The 18,904-nt window shown below is 49.0% G+C and overlaps 1 protein-coding gene across 7 annotated transcripts; it reads left to right on the top strand.

Annotated features, from left to right (window-relative positions):
• Positions 1-18,902, top strand: SGK2 (SGK2, serine/threonine kinase 2). Of its 7 annotated transcripts, none has more exons than XM_017822733.1 (15): positions 1-268; positions 3,770-3,902; positions 9,250-9,319; positions 10,546-10,623; positions 11,099-11,148; positions 11,735-11,792; positions 12,372-12,455; positions 12,772-12,903; positions 13,718-13,830; positions 14,353-14,389; positions 14,961-15,047; positions 16,248-16,343; positions 16,617-16,772; positions 17,155-17,244; positions 17,459-18,902. In XM_017822733.1, exons 1-15 carry the CDS (start codon positions 178-180, stop codon positions 17,612-17,614), a joined length of 1,431 nt encoding a protein of 476 aa, XP_017678222.1. In that variant the 5' UTR covers positions 1-177; the 3' UTR covers positions 17,615-18,902. The 7 variants fall into 7 exon arrangements, with proteins under 7 accessions (XP_017678222.1, XP_017678223.1, XP_017678225.1 ...); XM_017822736.1 differs by having other exon boundaries at positions 138-268; positions 10,566-10,623; XM_017822734.1 differs by lacking the exon at positions 9,250-9,319 and having other exon boundaries at positions 3-268; positions 10,566-10,623.
• Positions 18,903-18,904: the final 2 nt, after the last annotated feature.

The following is an 18,904-nucleotide window of genomic DNA, read 5'->3' as shown; positions in this document are numbered from 1 at the left end:
CTCTAATCCCCCCAAGGAGGGATTTTCCTCTCCCCCCCCAGCTCCCTGTGCCTCAGTCCCCTTTGAGAGAGGTCCAGGGTAATCATTTACTGCCTGCCACAAGCCACTCCTTCGGACTTTTTCTTCGACCTTCAGGCTGAATTGCCAAAATAAAAACAACGGGAAGAAGAGCAGTACATGCTGCTTCCCACAGTGGGAGTGTGGCAGTGCCTGTCTGCCCTGCTGCTGGATCCCAGGAGCCCTGTTCCCCACACCTCACTCTCTGCAGGTAATGCCCATTTGCTTTCTCTGGGATGACTGAGACTTTTCCTTCCTCTGATGAGTTCTTGAACTCTTTTGGGAGAAGCAGAAGTTTTTGTGAAGGACTTCGCCCTTGCTGCCAAGAAACCTGGCTGGCTTGTGGGAGAGCTGCTGCTTGGGGCCAGCAGCTGGAAGTGGTGGAGGGTTGATTTCCAGCAGTGGGGTGGTTTCCCAGCTGTGGAGAAATCCAGAGAGAAGACAAGCAGCCTTCTTGCTCCTCCTGCAATATTGTACTAGGTGAAAAGATTTCTGGCATTAACTGTGCCTCCCCCAGGAAACTTTAATCGCAAGGAGCTTCCATCACCCTGCTTGTCCATGCAGCCCTACATCAGCTCACCTGGGTAAGGTCCACGGGGAGCACCCATGAGTGTTTCTGACCAAGGTGATTTCAAGAGCTGGCAGATCAGCAGAGGTAGCTGGTGACTGACTGTGTGTCCCCATGTCCCTGAGCCACCTGCACAGGGAAAGGAGCTTTGGGCCTGCACAGGCATTTGCAACCAGCACTAGAAGGGTGAGGTTTGCTCCAGATATTTCAGGTTGTGTTGGCTGTGGTGTCCCAGGCTGCGTGAGTCTCTGGGGCTGGGCCTGGTGAAGCTCAGGGGTGCTGTGTCCAGCAGCCTTCTAACAGGGCATTCCCAAACCCCCCGCTGGCAGGACAGGGAGGGCTGTTCCTGCTGGATGCCAGAGCAGGGGAACAGAGACAGACTCAGCAGATTTCAGCACAGCTTTGCTGCTCTTGTAGAGGGGCTCATGGGCTTGACTTAAACTGGGCTGTCCACCAGACCCAGTACACACAGCTCTGCTGGAGACAGTCTCCAGCAGTTGCTTCCCAGAATTTGCATGTGGATAAAAAGGGGTGAAAATGGGTCCTATGGCGAGGAGATGGAGGTGGCCACTCCCAGGAATGGCAATGGGATTGGGGCAGAGCAGGGGAGAGGGGTGTTCCCAGGAATGCTGCACCCACAAGCTTTTCTAATGAACCCATTGCTGTGTCAGAGGGGCCTGGTTTTGGGCAGTGCAGCTCCCCGAGCTGTCTCCAGGCTGCTAAGCCCTGCTCAGTCAAGCCAGAAAACTGCCTCTCTGCCCTTGGCCCCCCAGGCTGGTCACATTCAGGGCTTGAAGTATGACTGGTGGCCCTGAGTGTGTGCCCTGCATCAGACTGACCTGTGCTGCAGAGGAAAAGAGGTGCTCACCCCAAAAAACAGAATTGAGGGTTTGTGGGTTTTTTTTAAGAAAGGCTCTAAAGCACAAGCTGTAATGTGTCCTGAAGTGCTGCTGGGGAGGAGAGGAGAGGGCAACAAGTAGGAGTTGCACCTTCCCCAGGGACAAGGCTGGCCAGCAACCTTACAGTCAGGTTGCTTCCAACTGCATATAATTTATTCACTGAGACGATGCCTACACTTAAAAGGCACTTAGGAACAAAAAAGTCCCAGCCAATTAATTTAATGGCAATAATAAACTCCAGAATTTATTCCTCAGAAGATGTAAAGGCTTTACAAGAGATCAGTAATATTCTGATGTGTTAATATTTGTAGAAGCAGAGGGACAGAATGTTGCAAGAGTTGCTCAAACCCACTTTAGCTGTCTTTTGGAATAAAAACCTGATCCCCAGTAGTCTCCTCTTGGTTCCTTTCTCCAAAACATGGGAAACATCCCAGCACCCTTGTGGGATTTGCTAGCAAAATCAAAGGCAAAACATGAGGCAAAGCCTGGGTTTTTTGAAGCTGAAAGAAAAATATAGAGAGCAGGAAAAAGAATGAAATAGTTTAAAGACCTGCAGTGGTCACCAATAGTCTATTTAGTCTTTAATGAATCATCCTTAAAATAAAGAAATAGGCTCTGAGCTTTTAAAGAACATCCTATCTCTGTTCTATCCTATCCCATTCCATACTATCCTATGCTAGCCCTTACCCAGCAGAGGTAACTGAGTAGCCAAACATTTTAGGTCACCTTTCACTGCAGGTCCATGGAAACTTGCTTTGTGCACTCTAGACAAATATTTGTTTTAGTTTTACCTGAACCTTCCCTGCAATTCTGATTGCTCAGGACTGTGTGGTTCCTCTTCAGTGATACTTTTATGATTGTGGTTATGGATATTACTAGATAGGGAAATTAGGATTACCTTTCCCTGTAAAATAGCACATAAAATGTTATAAGAGAGAGAGAGGGAGGTATTTCTCTGTGGGTAGAGACAATGGGCTGGGCCTGTTGTCCACTGGACATGTCCTGCCCTGGAGAAGCTGCAAATGTGGCAGGGTGAGTGGCACCAGCCAGGGATGGTCCCAGTGGGAGGACCAAACTCAGCCAGGGAAGGACCATGCAGCCCTTGACCCCTTACAGGGCTTGGAGAAGCATGCCCTGTCAGGAGATGTGCATAGAAGGGGTTAAATTGCCTGAAAGCTGCTCCTCACCTCTGAACTCAGGTCCATCAGAGGTTTTCCTGGCACTACATGTTCTCTGAGGGCAGGGAAAGAGCAGCCTGGCACAGAAGACCAACAACACTCACAAAACCCAGCTCTTACATCAACAGATCTCCAGTTTCATTAGAATTATTTAATTTTGTTTAGGAGCATGCAAGTTCTGGGCAGGGGAATGGGCCAAGGCCAGTCTTGCTGTAAGGGGACACGGTCATGCCAGTAGCACCTGCAGGGACACGTGCCTGTGTGATGTGTGTGACCTGCAAACACTCTCACATCCAGCAGCTCCTTCAGCATGACACTGACATGGGCAAGGGGCAGTGTTGGGTGAGGGGTGAGAGCTGCTGCAGGATGTGGCTGGCTGTGGGCACACAAGGCAGGAAAAGGGGAAAAGTTTTATCTCTTAGACACGGGGAGGGCTGTCCACATGGGCTGGAATCTGTTCACATCTACCTGTCCCCCTCCTGTCCGCCATCATGGGGACAACTGTTTGCCCAGGATACCACTACAGGGAAAGTTACAGGGCTCTGCAGGGTAAAGCCCTTTGCAGATTCTCCAGGAATCTGGTGGCATCTGATGTTGAATTCCCAGGTGGGGACCTGCACTACACTGGGGAATTTCCTGGTTGGCCCCGTGCCCCTGTGCTTCCAGAGAATGTCTTCTCCTGTGACAGGGAACCACCGGTGTCAGGGCAGTCACGCTGGGTACAGGGAGAATTAATTTGGTCTTAACTCCTCATCAAAACCCAAATCCTTTCCTAAGAGCAGAAACGTGTGAATTTAACAGTTTTAGTGTAAATTTCTTCTGTTGTAAAGAAGCCAAACAGCCAACCAGTACCACCTAGCTCTCTTCCACTGCTCTCCATCTGCCAGTCCCAAAGAAATTTGCCACTGAAGCAGTGGCAGAGCACCCTTGGTGATCTCCACCAGACTGACTGGTGGGTGGATGCTGGCCACCAGGGAGCTGTCCTGGTGTCCTAGAGCTGGTGAGCAGCCAGTGCTGCACCTCAGGGCTTGTTTCTGCTCTTACTCCTGTGCCCTTCACATTTGCAGGAGGAGAAACATCCCCGTGCTCTGCTTCCCGAGGACACCCTGTGCCGGCAGCTGAGCTCCTGCCTCTGTTCCGGCTGGCTTATGTTTGTGGCCTGGATGGAGCCCTCCTCCACTGCTCTGGGCAAGACAAAGGGTAATGCTTCTGGCTGGTACGGTGTCACTAAGCCCTGGGGACGGATAGGGCATGGAGAAGGCTTCCCCATGGAGGTCTCCTACTAGCGTTGGGCTGCGGAGCAGCTGGCAGAGGGCACAGCCCTGTTGTATATCTTCCTGGTGGACTCCACTTGGGCTCACGTCACAGCCCTTTGCCAGGGCTCACCCTGTCCAGCAAAGACTGTGTGAAGCCCAGCTCCCATGGGACATGCAGGGAATCCAGGAGGTGTTTGTGTGCAATGGAAGCAGCTTTGCATCACATGCCTGGCTCTGAGTGACACCCAGTGCATGCACAGCCCTTGAGGGTCAGTGACCCTCACAGACAGCACAGGTAGGATGGAAAAAACCAACCCAACATCACTTTGCCTGCCAGTATCTGTCACCAGATTAGGTATTTTATGCATTTTAGCTGTAAAAACTTTTCCTTAGAGGATTCTTCCGCTTCCTCTTCTTTGTATAGAAAACGAGTTTTTAATTAAAGATGTTTTTTTCCATGGAAAAGAAAATCAAGTAGATTTTATTGATGACACCAAGATTTTCATGAAAGAAACAAAAGCAGAAGACACTGACTAGAAAATGTAAGTTAGCTGATGAAAGTATTCTCAAACTTGACCATTTCACTTCAAGTGGAGGCAAAACTGGAGAAAAGAAAAACATATTAGGAGACACTCTTGAAAGCTGATAATGCTGATAGCTTGAGGGTGTTGGCTAAGCAAAAAAATCAGGCTTCAACCTGAGAGAGAACAATATTTCAAGCAAAATGCTGCTTCCCCTCCCTCATTACACATGGTAACAAGCACATAACCTATTCCAGATGATTTCTTCCTAGTAGCTGTAGTCTGGCATGAGGGATCTGTCCCATGGTGGCCAGCCCCTCTGCTTCCCTCAGGGAATTCTGCCCACACCCCTGCCTTTACCTCCTTGCACCCACCACTGAACTCACTCTATAGGCCACTTTTCTACAGGGAGATTTTACAGGAAACTACAACTGAAGCAAAAAGCGACTGCTTTATTTTTAATGAAGAGAGAGAAGACAGCCCTTCTTCCAGATCTCCTTTTGCTTAGTCTCTGCTGTCTCAAATCACCATGCTTCCCCTCCTCAGGTGTTTATGTTTGCAGTTAATACCATCCTTGCTGCCCTGGCTGCAGCCACACAGGACACTGGAAGGAGCAGCATCTTCTGGGTTTGACCTGAGTCAAATTACAGTTTTGACCTTCCTCCAAACTACAGGACAGTGGACAGATTTCAAGCTTACTAACATGTAAAAAATTATTCAGAATACATCCTGCCTGCCAGGACGTAATTTGCTCCTGCTCAGCACCTGCACCTCTCCCTCCCCATCCGAAACTATCCCTCCCACCTAAATTCTCACTCCTTGGGTATAGCTGGCAAGTATCTCTTCATCTTTTGCAGCTGGTCAGCTTTTCCTGCTTGCTTTAAAGGGCTGCTGGGAAGCAGCAGTAGTGGTATGGCCATACTGAGGATCTGAGGGTGACTGTGTTCAGGGGCTAAATGGACTGCTGCAGGAAAAAAGGCCTATTCCCATCTGGGTTTTAAGAAAGAGCCGTGGGCTCCTGGTCTGCCAGGGCAATCTGGGTGGGCTGATACAAAGATGGGAAGTATGGGAAATGAGAGGTCTCAGCACTCACTGGTTGTGAACTGCTTTGCATGCTTCAGGACTCAGCCTCCACTGGTAGATGTGCTCCCAGGTATGTTTGATGCTTTGTTTTTTATTTTCACGGGATTATTTTTTGCAAAGTGCTGCAAGCTTTAGCCACCTGCTGTTTTCTTTAAGTTTTGCATGTAGTTTTCCTCAAAAATCGGGAGAGTTGTTTGTCAGTGGGCTCCAGCTTGCCCAGAGCCAGGGCTGCTTGGCTGGGTTCCTGCACTGGTTTGCAGTGTCCCTGGGGTGTAGGGAAGAGGATCTGTAAGAGAAAATTGGGCAACCCAGGAGCTTTGCAGAGGATGGCTGAGAGCTTCCTTGAGTGCAGAAAAGTGCTTTCAGGTCTTTCCTAACCTGCTCCTGGACTTGCTGTGTACAACTATAGTGTCTCAATGGGAATGAAAGTGGAGTAAAATGGTGGCTTGCAGCTATCTCTTAGATCTGTGGCAGGGGAAAACTTGAGCCTTTTTTTCTCCCCAGCAAAAGCATGTGTTTGCAGGAATCGCCCTTCTGTGCTCCTTCTCTGAGATGAAACTGGGGCATCTCCCCCCTTTAGCTGCAAGCAGCCCCTGTGCTGGGTGGAAGCTGTGGCCTGCCTTAGGTGACTCTCCAAACTCTATGCTTCCTCCAAAACATCACCTGCTGTCCCAGTGACAGCTTGCCACACCTCCTTGCCTCTCCGTGCTGGCAGCCAGCCCTTCCCAGAGCGAGAGGGGATGAGGTACTTGCTTGGAGGGGTTTGCAATCTGGGTTAGGTAGGGAAAGCTGCCGAGAGCAGTGCCATCCGGGAGGAGGGTGGGAGGCAGCTCACAGATGACGAATCTGTGAGGTTGCCTCTCTGTACAAGGTACGCGTTGCATTAGTAATGTGTTTGTAGCAAATAATGCTGGGCTAGCATGGGAATGTGGGTCACCACTGCCAGAACTGTGCAAGGGAGAGGGAGCTGCTCGTGCCGTGCTGGGAAGAAAACGTATGTTGCTGAGGGATGTGTGGTGGGGGGAGACATAGGTGCAGTAACTGCTCCAACTTGTAAGTAGCAGCTCTGTGTTGTGTGAGTGGGTTCCTGCTGCCTGGGGGATTGCTCTGGCCAGGAGTTGGGGGTCTTTGAGGAGGGGAGAGTGGGGGGCAGGAGTTTGTGTTCCTGGTGTGGAATAGTCACATCATATTGGGGGAACTCCTGGACTTGCTTGCTGATGCTCTCTGTGGCCCTGGCTATGCCTGGAGCATTCCTGCTGCACCAGCAGGCACAAGGAGGGATGCAGCCGGGCATGTATAACCAAAGATTCCAGTGTATTTTCGTGACCTATTTCTTGTTCTGTTGTTCAGTGTGTGTGCGCTCAGGAAATCCTTGTGCTTTAAGGGGAGTAGGGTTTACTAGTGATCAGGAAAAGCCTACTTGACTGCTTCAGAGATTTAGACCACAAACTAACCTGGCTTTGAAGGTGAACCTCGGTTGGGAAAGGTGGCTCTGAACTCTCTGAATAGAAAGTGATATGGGATGGGGATATACATAAACTAAAAAATGTGCATGGTACTTCAGTGCACAGGCTCTAGTCTCAGAGTAAGTCCATTTAATGAACACGCTTTGTTGGAAAATGCTGCCTTTGGTCAGCAGGGACTTGTTGAGTGGCTTTATTTCCAGCAAAGAAGCAGTGGAGCAGAACGGGACTAATGGAAGGAAGCATGCACAGGCTGCCAGGCTGGAAGAGGTTCTTGCCTACTTGCAGGCTGTGGAGACCTTGATAGAACTGGCTTGTCCAAGCCCCTTGGAGCAAGTCAGAAACTTGTATTGGTAATAAGTACCTCCAAGGCAGATTGATATTTTTTTTTTTTTTTCCATGGCTTGGCTGTGTGGTCTCCAAGATACCCAAGCTGAGACATCTCCATCTGTGTCTGAGTCAGTATTTTCCCTGGAGTCTAGGGTAGGAACAGTGGCAGCAAGCTAACCCTGGATCCAAACCCAAGTTTGTGGGGGCTCAGATTAGGAGGAAACGGGCTGTATCATCTGATGAATGGCAGCGATGCGTGGAGGGAGAGTGAAGTTATAGGTTGGGTTGCTCTGGTAAGAGGCTCCTGAGCAGGTGATGGGAGCCTTCACTCCTCTACCTATTGCTGCCAGTGCAGCTTGAGGCTTGTCCACACACATCTGTGTACCCCGGCCATTCTCTGTGCCAACCTTCTCCCTGGCCCTGAACCTTGAGTGAGTGTTGCCTGCTCTAAACACAGCAGTGCTGATGTCCCTCTGCTGTGGCCATGATATCTGACCAGGCTGGCTCGCAGACTCTGGGAGAGGTGCACCCTGAGGCAGGTGTTTGATGACCTTCAGCAGACCTCGGTAAGTCGGAGGAGAGTCAGACTGTCAGGGAAAGAAGGACTATGCCCAGTGGGAGGAAATGGGCCTTGATCTGTCTGGGTGCTGCCTGCATCTTGTCCCTGCTTGTGGATGCCAGCTGAGACAGGCTCTTTTATCTGCTGCAGGACAAAGTACAGACAAGGTCAGGGGCTTAGACCAGCCTGGTGTTGTAAACTCTCTCACTGCATGATTTGTGGGTTTTGCTTTAAGTTCCTGCTTTTCCTTTCTTATCCATTTGGAAACTCTAAACCCACAGCTTAGTTTTTTGGCTCCTTATCAGAGCTGCACCCAGATCCCAGACCTGCTTTTGGGGTCAGTTCAGTGGCTCTCGGTAGCACACAGATCCCTCTGCCTAGCAGACCCAAAGACCCATGCAGGAAGGGTTCTGCAATGGGCTTGTGTTTGCCTCAAAACTTGTCCTACAAACTCTTTGCCCAGGGGAAGAGTCTCTGGTGGTTGATGCTGCTGATTCCTCGGTCTGTTGAGGAGCTATTCCAAGATGACAACTTACCTGAGACTATAAACCCCCTTCTTTTTAGAGGGACAGGGCAGTGTATGTTTCTGTGAATATTTTGAGTCTTCCTTTCCCTCTAGTGACAGAACTAAGCAAAACAAGGAAATCCTCTGTACAGGTTGCACTTCTTGGGCATCTCTCTGGCTCAGCCTGTGCAGCAGGGAGCAGGCTTGGGACTGCCTCTCCGTGAAGGGAGAGGTGATGAAGATAATGAGTGGTGGCAACCACCCACATGGCTGAGGAGCAGGGATGCTCCCTGATGGGAATCCCCGCTTCTGGCACTGGCTACGTGTCCTTGGGCAGGTCACTCACTGTGATGGTGTGTGTGCTGGCTTACCTCCTGCAGGGCTCTGAAAGGTTTCATTCATGTCCCTAATTACTTGCAGAGTCCTGAATGAAAGGGACAGTGGATGTGCCAAGTATGTGACATATCCCAATACAACATCTTCCTTGTGGGAACTCTCCTTGTTCCTTTCCCCCCCCCCCCCCCGGGACCCAGGAGTGGCTCAGGAGGGCTTGACAGTGGTGCTCTAGCCTGAGTCCCCTGTGCTGTGGGAGGCAGTGTCCATTTTGTGGCACTTATCCCTGTCCTGTGAGCTATTGAGGGCTCCTGGTGGGGCCGGGAGGAAAGATGTCCTGGTTCCTATAATTTCCTGGTTATTTTCGTATGTGAGTGGAAGGGGGAGGAGGGCGGCTGTGGAGAGAAGAGCAAGGTCAGTGAAGAACAAATGTGCCTCTGTGCACTTGTGATCACACTGCCAGCTAATCGGCTTCGGTGCTCCAACTTTCCTCACAGAACTCATCAAGCACGGCCGGGAGAGGATAGGGCAAACCATCAAGGCCTCCGGCTCCAGGCTCTGCTCATAGTGAGTATAAAATACTCCCAGTGGGATGAGAGCCCTTTAACAGCTCAGCCCGATAACCCCTGTGCTGGCTGAGTGGTGAATGGAGCTGGCTGGCACCGGGCAGATATGGGCAGTGCTCAGGGACAGCCGCCAGCATCCACTGCTGCCTGGCATCTCCTGCCATGGGTAGCCTGGCTGCGCAGGAGGGGGGCTTGGGGATGATTGGCGGTCTGTGCCTGCTGGCGTGTGGGGGCACAGAGAGGGAACGCCCACAGGTGAGATGTGGGGAGGCTGGTGGGTTCTTTGGGCCCCCTCTTTGGGAGTGGTAGGACAGAGGGTGGCTGTGGGGATGAGAGCCTTCAGAGCTTCCCTGCAGTGTATGAGGGCTTGGTGGGGCTGAGTGGGAGTCAGCTCTCTGGGGCAGGGGAGAAGGGAACAGAGCTGCTTGTTTTGTTTGTTATCTCCTTAATTCTAACTTTTGAAAGGAGCATGGGGGAATCCTCTAAACCAAAGGGGGGGAATCCCTAGGGTGGGGGGACCCACCCATCCCCAGTGATGCCTGATCAGGGCAGATCTGAACCACCAAGTGCTGGAGTCCAGGTTTTCCAACCCCAGCAGTAGTTGCACTAGGTAGATAAGTCCCGTGCTCACAGAGCCAGCCCCGGCTGCCATGCTGAGCTCCTCTTCCCTGCAGAGTCAACAGCCCCGAGCTGCCCTGTCTGACCTGGCCTAGGGGGAATGGCCTCTGACAGGTGCCATCCTGATGGCATGTGGTGGTTGGACCCAGCTGGACTCTCCTGGCTGCCCTGTGGGGGCACTCACTGGGTTGCAGGGCTGGGTGCTGCAGCATCACTGTGCAGTGGGGTGGGGGCTGCACCTGCCTCAAGAGGGGTCTGGCCACGGCTAGGAGGGCTGTGACTTCACCTGGCCCTGCTGGGCTGTGCTGGTCCTCACATGTTGATGTTCTGACCGGTTTCTGCTATTTCAAGTCAAGGGCTAACCGTGGTATTTATATGCTTGTGCATCCATGAACCTTTTTTCCCTAATCTGCTCCCAGTGTTCACTGCCTCCCCTGGAGTGTGTACACCCCCATCCCTTGGGGGGTAGCAGTGCTACCAAGGGAGTAGCTGGGGAACTCAGCTGAGCCCTCCTATGATGGAGAGGTGCACATACCAGGGTCTGTGCTGCTCCCTGGCAAGTTAATGATGTGAAGATGTTTCTCTCTTGGATTTTGTTTTGAACACTAGCTTGCTCTTCTTTTTCCAAGTGCTGAACGAGTTGCTTTTTTAATGGATCGTTCCCGGAGCCCAGACAAAAGCACCCAGGTGAGATCAGGGCTCTGAACCAGCAAATCCTCACTTCTGGGACAAAAGGGGCTGGTGTCTTTAGATGAAAAACAAGCAGGAGAGCCTGTGTTAGCCTGTTGGAAGTCTTACTGCTGCTCTGTCCTTGTGGGTGATGCTGGGTGGAAAAAAAGAAGAGCAGAGAGGACGTATATAGCCTTTTGGACAAGACATAATGCTCCCAGAGTCTGGGGAGGGGAAGATTCCTGGGGAGGAGGAAGAGCATGTGTGTCTGTACTCCTTGTCATTGGGAAGAGGGAGGAGGTAGTTCCACGGAGCTGTATGTGTATAAGGCCACCTAAAGTGGCCTTAGTTAAAAGTTTGCCAAAACGAGCACTGTGTCTCTTGCTGATGGGTGTTTCTCAATGGCTCAGTGTGAGGGGATGCTGTACTGAGGAAGAGAAAGCACAGCCTGCAGCATGGTCCTTGTGACTAACATTATTGTTGTCTTCTCTAGCCTTCAACACCAACTGACAACATCAACCTTGGACCTTCTGCTAACCCCAAGTAAGCTTCCTGCAAAGCCAGGTAGGGTGTGGAGTGTGAAGAGGTCTGGCAGGGGAATGCAGATGGTCTCTGTTTCTCACGTGTGTGGTGCCTGCAAAAGTCCTAACAACTACATTACTTGGCCTTTAACACTATGTGTGTTACCAGTGCACCAGCTTTCAAGACATTAAGCTGTAGCTGGTCCTTGTTATCATAATCATCCTCTCCTGTCCATATCTGCAGCCCCTTGTCCCATCTCTCTTGAGAGACAGTGAGGGAAGATCTTCTTTGTAACTGCTGGCTCCCTGACTATCTTTCTCTAGAAAAAGTGTCCCCTCTAAAGGTGTCACTTGTTCTTGACAGGTGCTTTCACCTGCTGCTGTGTTCAGCATGTGGGTTGCTGAGGGATTGCTCATGCTGTGCTGGGTCCACTGACATACACAGTGCGAATCCCGAGGTGACTGGGAGCAAGGGTCACCCAGCCAGTGCCCTTTAATCCCTTTCACAAACACTCATCTTTCCAAGCAGGAACTCTGCTTTGATGGTAGTGTTGCTGTTGCCTGTTTCTCTCCCAGAAACATTAACTTATTTCATTCTTGTCTAACAGTGCCAAGCCAACAGACTTTGACTTTCTGAAGGTTATTGGCAAAGGAAGCTTTGGAAAAGTAAGTGGGTTTTTACAGGTGGGCTGTAGCGTGGAAAGCAAATATCTTGCTAAAGAAGTTTCTAGCTGTGTCCTTTGCATGTCTCATGAGGTGTTTGGCCTGAGTATGGCTGAGATTAGGTAAGCCCTGAGATAGGGTTTTCATAGTCCATTCTTACTCTGAGCTGTCCTGCCATCTCTTTAAGGACTGAAGTGTGAGGTGCTTTATGCTCAGGGTGCTGATGATAAGGAGCAGTGCTTGATTCAAAATGAGCTTCAGACTTCTTCAGGTAGCAAAAGAACTCCAGACAAACCTGAACCTGGGAGACAGCCTGGATCCCCTTTAAATGGAACTGTCTCCCCAAATGCTCCAAACTGTTTTCTTTTGAGTGTCTAAGTGATGTATGTGGAGGTGTTGCATGCTTTTTTTCTGGCAATGAGAAAGTGATGAGAATTCACAGGTCTGGAACTGTCTTTAAAACTTTGTACCTGACCCTCTGGAGTAGTATAATCACGCACAAGACTATTGAGCTAATGAGGAAACACTAACCAAAAGGCAGAAGGTGAGGCTGAAACCCGTAACCAGGACCTTGTGTTGCAGGTTCTCCTGGCCAAACGCAAGTGTGATGGGACTTTTTATGCAGTGAAAGTCTTGCATAAGAAAACCATCCTCAAGAAAAAGGAGGTATGTTTGCTTTCCTTGGCTATTTCTGCAAATAGTGGTCAGTGTATGAGCTATCCTGCCAATGCAATTGGGGTACCTGGTGGCTGTCATTCATGTAGGCAATTTGCATGTTAGACATGGATTTCTCTGTGCTATGGGAACAGGAAGAACAGAGATTAAATGGGTCAGATAGCAGGGAGTGATTCCCTTTCTGGGGCTAGAAATGACTCTCTTTGGCTAGCAACCTCCACCCATTTTGAAAACAGCAGAGAGCCCCTATGACAGGCTGGGCTGGACCCTTGCCTGAAACCCTAATGCCTTGTCTGCTTCTTGATAGCAAAATCACATCATGGCGGAACGAAATGTGTTGCTGAAAAATGTCAAGCACCCCTTCCTTGTGGGACTCCATTACTCCTTCCAGACCTCGGAGAAGCTTTACTTTGTGCTTGACTATGTAAATGGAGGAGAGGTGAGTGTACTTAGAGGCTTCCTTTTTGGTCCTTCTCAAACATGCTGCTTTATTGCCTAAAACTGTTTCTTGTCAGAAGATAATCATGTTGAGGTATAATGCTGCTTTGACCGCCAGAAAGGAGCAGCCAGGAACACCTGGCATTACCTCATCTGTAAGTTGAGTGAAGATCTTGCTGGCTAGGACCTGAGCCAGATGATTCCTAAAGCAAGGATGCTGAGAAAAGTATGCGTTAGGGGTGTTTTAAAATCCTATGGAGAATACAGGAAATACTGATGCTAGTGAGCTTTAGGCAAAACCCACCTGTGGGCCAGCTCTGGATCTATGTCACCCAAGTGTGCTTGGGTGATGTCAGCACACTTTTATAGAATTTTTCTGAGCTGTAGAAGCTCACTTTCTTCCAGCTGTCTTTCTGTACTATCTGAAACTGGCTGTGATATATTGGTAACGTGGATTTATTGCCCAAATAGAGTTTATGCTGGGGATCTTGTGTTCAGATCTAGGCATGTATCACTTCTTGTGGCTAGGCTACCAGTAGTATGTGAGCTGTACTAAGCTAGGAGCTTAACTAGATCAGCAGATGATGTTTTTCAGAGAATTAATTATTTATTTTGGGGAATGAAGAGTAGAACAAAGGGAGCAATTTATAGGAAGGTGTTTGGGCTGCTTAAAGGGGCTTGGTTTGGGCTCATTTGGTGTTATTTGTGTGCTACTTGCTGCAAAGACATTTTCACTTGAGTAGCTGGCTTTCAGCCTTGCTCCAGATAGCCTTCAGTTATTTAGAAAAATGACCAACCCTCTCATCTGGCTGTAGCTCTTCTTCCACTTGCAAAGGGAGCGCTGTTTCCGTGAACCCCGGGCCCGGTTCTATGCTGCAGAAGTTGCCAGTGCAATTGGGTACTTGCATTCCTTAAACATCATTTACAGGTAAGACACGTGTCCTGCTGGGGAGGGCAGGGCCACCAAGTGTGCCCAGCAAGGTTGTGTCAGTGTTGGGGAGGGAAAGGGCTTCACTGGGGCCCTGCAATATATTCAGGACTGAAACTGCTGAAGAATTTCCTACCCCAGACAATACTGACTAAGTGCTGCTGGCACTTACACTTTCAAGAGAGATCCTGTCTGTGCAGGGCCTGGTGGGCAATATATACTCTCAGACTGATAGTGGGAAAGAGAGAATGTTTAAGTGTAAAAATATAAAAACTCCTGGCTCAATAAGAGAGAAATCATTGCTCCATAACAATTTATGCACAGAAATCCAGGCTAACACCTGATCCTGTATGTCAGTAGCCTTTCAACGTTTGCATGTGTGTATGTTGATGGGAATCTGCACTTCAAGAAGGTCTGGACTGGGAGGCTTTGTTAGCTCCTTTTCTTAGCTGATGCCATTTCAGATTCATGTTTTCTAAGTATCTGACCAAATCTGCTCAAACAGCACCTTTTGTCTTGCAGAGACTTAAAACCTGAGAACATTCTCCTGGATTGCCAGGTATATTCACAGCTTGGGCTACTTTCCTTCTGTCTTTAAAAGCATCAGGACTATAAACAGAGGGCTGTGGTTCTGCAAGCTGGGCTATAACTCACATCGTGGCATGGATTTTGTATGTCTGCCCCACTGCACTTCTGTGCAGATCCTGCAAGGGGGATTGAGCCTGCCCTCTGCAGAACTGCACACACTGTGGGACTGGGCTCATTCCCAAAAGCTGGGACCTGACTTCTGGGCAGGGATCAGGGATGTGAAGAACAGGTCCCTGCTGCTACTCTGGGGGTGAGCACTATTAAACAATATGTGGGATAAAGCAGCAGCAAAGTACAGAAGTGCTGGATCTCTTCATAGTTATCCAGTTGTAGACAAATAAAACAAAAAAAAAAATCCAGACTGTACTTTCTCTATAGGCTCCTGTACTTGTGCTATAGGATGTCCATAGGGGAGGGAGCGGAGAGAGATGAGCGGTGGGGAACTAAAACCCCCCGTGAGATGCAGTGTGAAGGCAAATACTTGGAAACCCCGTCTCCTCTCCAGGAAGAGTGAGCCAGGCTGAAACTTCTCTCTTCTTTAGGGACACATAGTATTGACAGACTTCGGACTGTGCAAAGAAGGAATGGAGCAAGAGGAGACAACTTCTACATTTTGTGGCACTCCTGAGGTACAGCATATGCTGGGGCTTTGCTGTGACTTGCTGCTCTGAGTCTTGGGCTCATGTAGCATCTCAAAATATGGACTCTAAATTAGACCGCCTTGGGCTCTTTGAGGTTGTTGGCCTGAAACTGGAGTTCAAGTAAGGCCTTCCCTACTCATCAGAGATCATTTTATCTGTAACAGCTAAACTCTGACATTGCTGTGCTATCAAGGACAGGGATCCCTGCACTCGGAAATGGCCAGACTTGTGAAACTGCAGCTGTTTCAGGTATCTGTGGAGGCAACCTTGACCCTGGGAGCCTGTGAGCAGGCTGTTTACCTGCTCCAATACCCTGGAGCTGCAAAACAGGGAGCCTGCTGCTGCTGACATGCACCCGACCTTGCTGTGCTCTCCTATGTGTACTTGGTATGCATGAGTTGCAAAATGCCCTGTGCAGAGGAGAGGACCAGGCTCCCCTCTGGAATGTGAACATTGCTCAGAAGGGAAAAAATGTCTTTTCTCCAATGTCCCCCAACCAGGTTTTGTGAAAACCTGTTTCCAGTTTGGCTTCTTGGAGGCTTTTTTCCTTCTTCTTACTGAGCTGAGGATTTTGGTAGCACTTCAGCCTAGGTAATACACCTGTCCTGCTGCTCTTCCTAGACAACTTGAAGGAGGGTTTGTGAACAGCACACCTTCCAGTTTTCAAGCTCAGCAGAAGTGGGCAGGAAATTGCCTCTTATGCAATAGCACAGCATGAACCAAGCAGGAATGTTTGAGCTTAGTTTTCTAGTTTTCATGTGTGTTGGTGTCTTCCTGTTCTAGACAAAACCTGATAGTACATAGAGATAATTCTGTGGGAGGCTGTTTATTCTGCAGACTGCTCAAATTCTTGCCTGTTGCCCCTTGGTGGTGGTTATTGGTAGTTTTGCTGTTTTGGACAGTCTTGTCGGGACTGAAAACAGCAGCTTTTTCAAAACCACATGAGCCTCTTAGGGATGTGATGTGTCAGTGCGGGACAGGTTTGCTGGTTGAATTGTGATGGGTGGCAAATCCTTGTACAAGTCCTCTATAGCAAGAAAACCTTCAGTAGCCTGGAAGAACACTGGGGGCTGCACCTGTGTGCTTCCTAATGCGTTTGCTCAGCTTGAGCCGCAGCCAGATTTGTGACTTACAAGGGCAAAGCCCTTCTTTATAGCTTGACTCAAATGTTTGCTTCTGACTTCCCAGTACCTGGCTCCTGAGGTGCTAAAGAAGCAACCCTATGACAGGACAGTAGACTGGTGGTGTCTAGGAGCTGTCCTCTATGAAATGCTGTTCGGACTGGTAAGTTTAGAAATGGTCTCTTTTACTTTACATGGTAGAGAACTTATTTTCAAAAGCTGTGGTGTGAGGTTGGTCTGGTGTTCACATGGTACCTGATAGATGACTAAATCCTGAATTAGATGACCTGGTTTAATCATACCATTGTACTTTTGAGCAGAGACGTGTCAGGTCTCCCTCGTCTACTCACAGCAGGTGTCATTTTTGATCTGCAATGTGTGGTTCCTTATGGTAGCTCATGTTTTACCTGGCTGCTTCTCCTCTCTTTCAAATCAGCCTCCTTTTTACAGCCGGGATGTGTCTCAGATGTATGACAACATTCTGCACAAGCCACTCCAGATCCAAGGAACCAAGACGGTAGCAGCTTGTGACATCCTCCAGGGACTCCTCCACAAGGAGCAGAAGAGGAGGCTGGGTGCCAAAACAGACTTTGTAGGTGGCCTCCACTATGATCAGGAAGGAGAATAGATGGGAAAGCTTTCTATTCTGAGCCTTTCTTTTATGATAACGCCACTGCCTTGGATAAAGCTTTCCACGCAGTGTGTCCCTCCAGCCTCCTAAAAGGGGCATATGAGGTTGTCTTGGATTTCCAGAGGGAAAGGTGTGGTGGCAAGCTAGGGATACCAATGTGTGATGGGTCATTTCCCTTCAAGGGATTACTGGACCGTGACCCTCATGTATTAAGGATTTGTGGGCATGGGTATGTGGTAGCTCCAAGTCTTGCTTCAACTCTTTAATGCTGTGAGACCAGCTGGCAGGTGCTGGAAAAGGAGGGTTGGCAGAAGTCTAACATTTCCCTCTGCTTTCTATGCAGCTTGAGATAAAGAACCATGTATTCTTCAGCCCAATAAACTGGGATGATTTGTACCACAAGAGGATTACCCCTCCATTCAACCCCAATGTGGTAAGTGGGTGTTTGTTTTTTTATATACAGGAGTACAAAAGTGACCCTCTGTAGATGCCTTATGCTGACACTGAGGGTTCTGAGGTGTGGACTAGGAACTATAAATGCAGTGCTGATGGCTCTTCTGGAAGAGCAGCTATGTTGGACTGTCTGAACACAAGGGGCTGGGTTCTGTTCACTCAAAATGACAGTGTGTCTCTACTCCTTGGCTTAGGCTGGTCCAGCTGATTTGCGACACTTTGATCCAGAGTTCACCCAAGAAGCAATCTCTGCCTCCATCACCCACACACCTGACCTAGCAGCCAGCAACTCCAGTGCCTCAGATGCATTTTTAGGATTTTCTTATGCACCAACTGAAGAAGACATCTAAGTTTTACAAAGGCTTTGAGAAGCCAGATTTTAAATGAATAGGTTTTATGGGGGTTTTTTTGGTTTTGACTGGGTTTTTGGTTTGTTTGTTTGTTTGTTTTCTGTTTGGTTTTTTGAGAGGATTTTGTCCTTTGCTCATGGCTTAAGGAAATTGGGACTAACACACTAACTGGCTGGGGTGGAACAGAGCTCAACTTTTGCTGTTTGGTGGATTTCCCCCAAATATTTCCCTGCCAGGACTGTTTCCCTGGCAGAGAAAGTGGGACACTGATTATGGTTTTCCCCCTGAGTGTCTTGTACTACTTGGCAGAATTGTATTCACCCTGTGGTTGTATTTATGGTTGAGGTATGTGCCATCATTCACATCAACAGCCATGTCCCTGTAACTGGCCACCTTTTCCCCCTTTGTTTTTCTTTTTTGTTTTTGCTGGGGAGCTGTGCCCAGCTCTGTCCAACTGCTTTCCCCACCTACTCAATTGAGAAGGGAATTCTTCACACAACCATGAATATTGGCTTCCTTCCTTTAAGTAGACTGTGTCACTTAAGCCACTCATCCTGGGCTGAACTGGGCTGAGGGAAAACTGTTCACCAATTGTTGCTCCAAAGGCAGCTGCAGGTCTGCGAATCCTGAACTGCACTGGGGCCTTTGATGCCAGCCAGTCTCTCCCCAGGGTGAGTGAATCATCTCTCTGGGTGAATTAGGATGCTGCTGAAGCACTAAGGAGGCTGTTATGGAGTAGCCAATGTGTGGGAGGAATGTCCCAGATCAAAGGGGTGGGGAAGAGGCTGAATTGCTTGGAAAAATAACTCTATGGCTGAACCCTGCTTGGGGTGGGGGGTGTCTTTCACAGCATGTGCTTGACTTGCCCATGACACACCAACACAACTGTGAGGAGCACGTGGAGTACAGGATAGTGCACAGCAAAGGGTGGCCAGCAGTGCTGCTCCAGGCTCCAGTACTCATCTGAAAACACCCATCACTGATGTAGAACAGTTATTTATTCTGCCTTAATTTAAATGCTGGTGTATTCATTGAATGTCGCTTCCCACTTTTTCTTTTTTAAGCTGTTTTATTTTGTTGCTGTGGGGAAAAGAGGGGGATCTTAGAGCTTCCACTGTAACCCAGGGATAAACAAGGGACTTTCTGCAAGTTGTGTGGTGCTGTTCATGCTATGGGGAAGCTTGTGCTGGAACATTTTTTTTTTTAATTGGACTTTATCTTATGTATGCTGAAGTCATCTAGAATATGACATGGTTTATATTAAAGTGCAAACACTGATGTGCGTCCATA

This window comes from Lepidothrix coronata, unplaced genomic scaffold (genome assembly GCF_001604755.1).
Source record: "Lepidothrix coronata isolate B3197 unplaced genomic scaffold, Lepidothrix_coronata-1.0 Scaffold99, whole genome shotgun sequence".
Taxonomy (NCBI): domain Eukaryota; kingdom Metazoa; phylum Chordata; class Aves; order Passeriformes; family Pipridae; genus Lepidothrix; species Lepidothrix coronata.
This window is presented reverse-complemented; position numbering and strand designations above follow the sequence as displayed.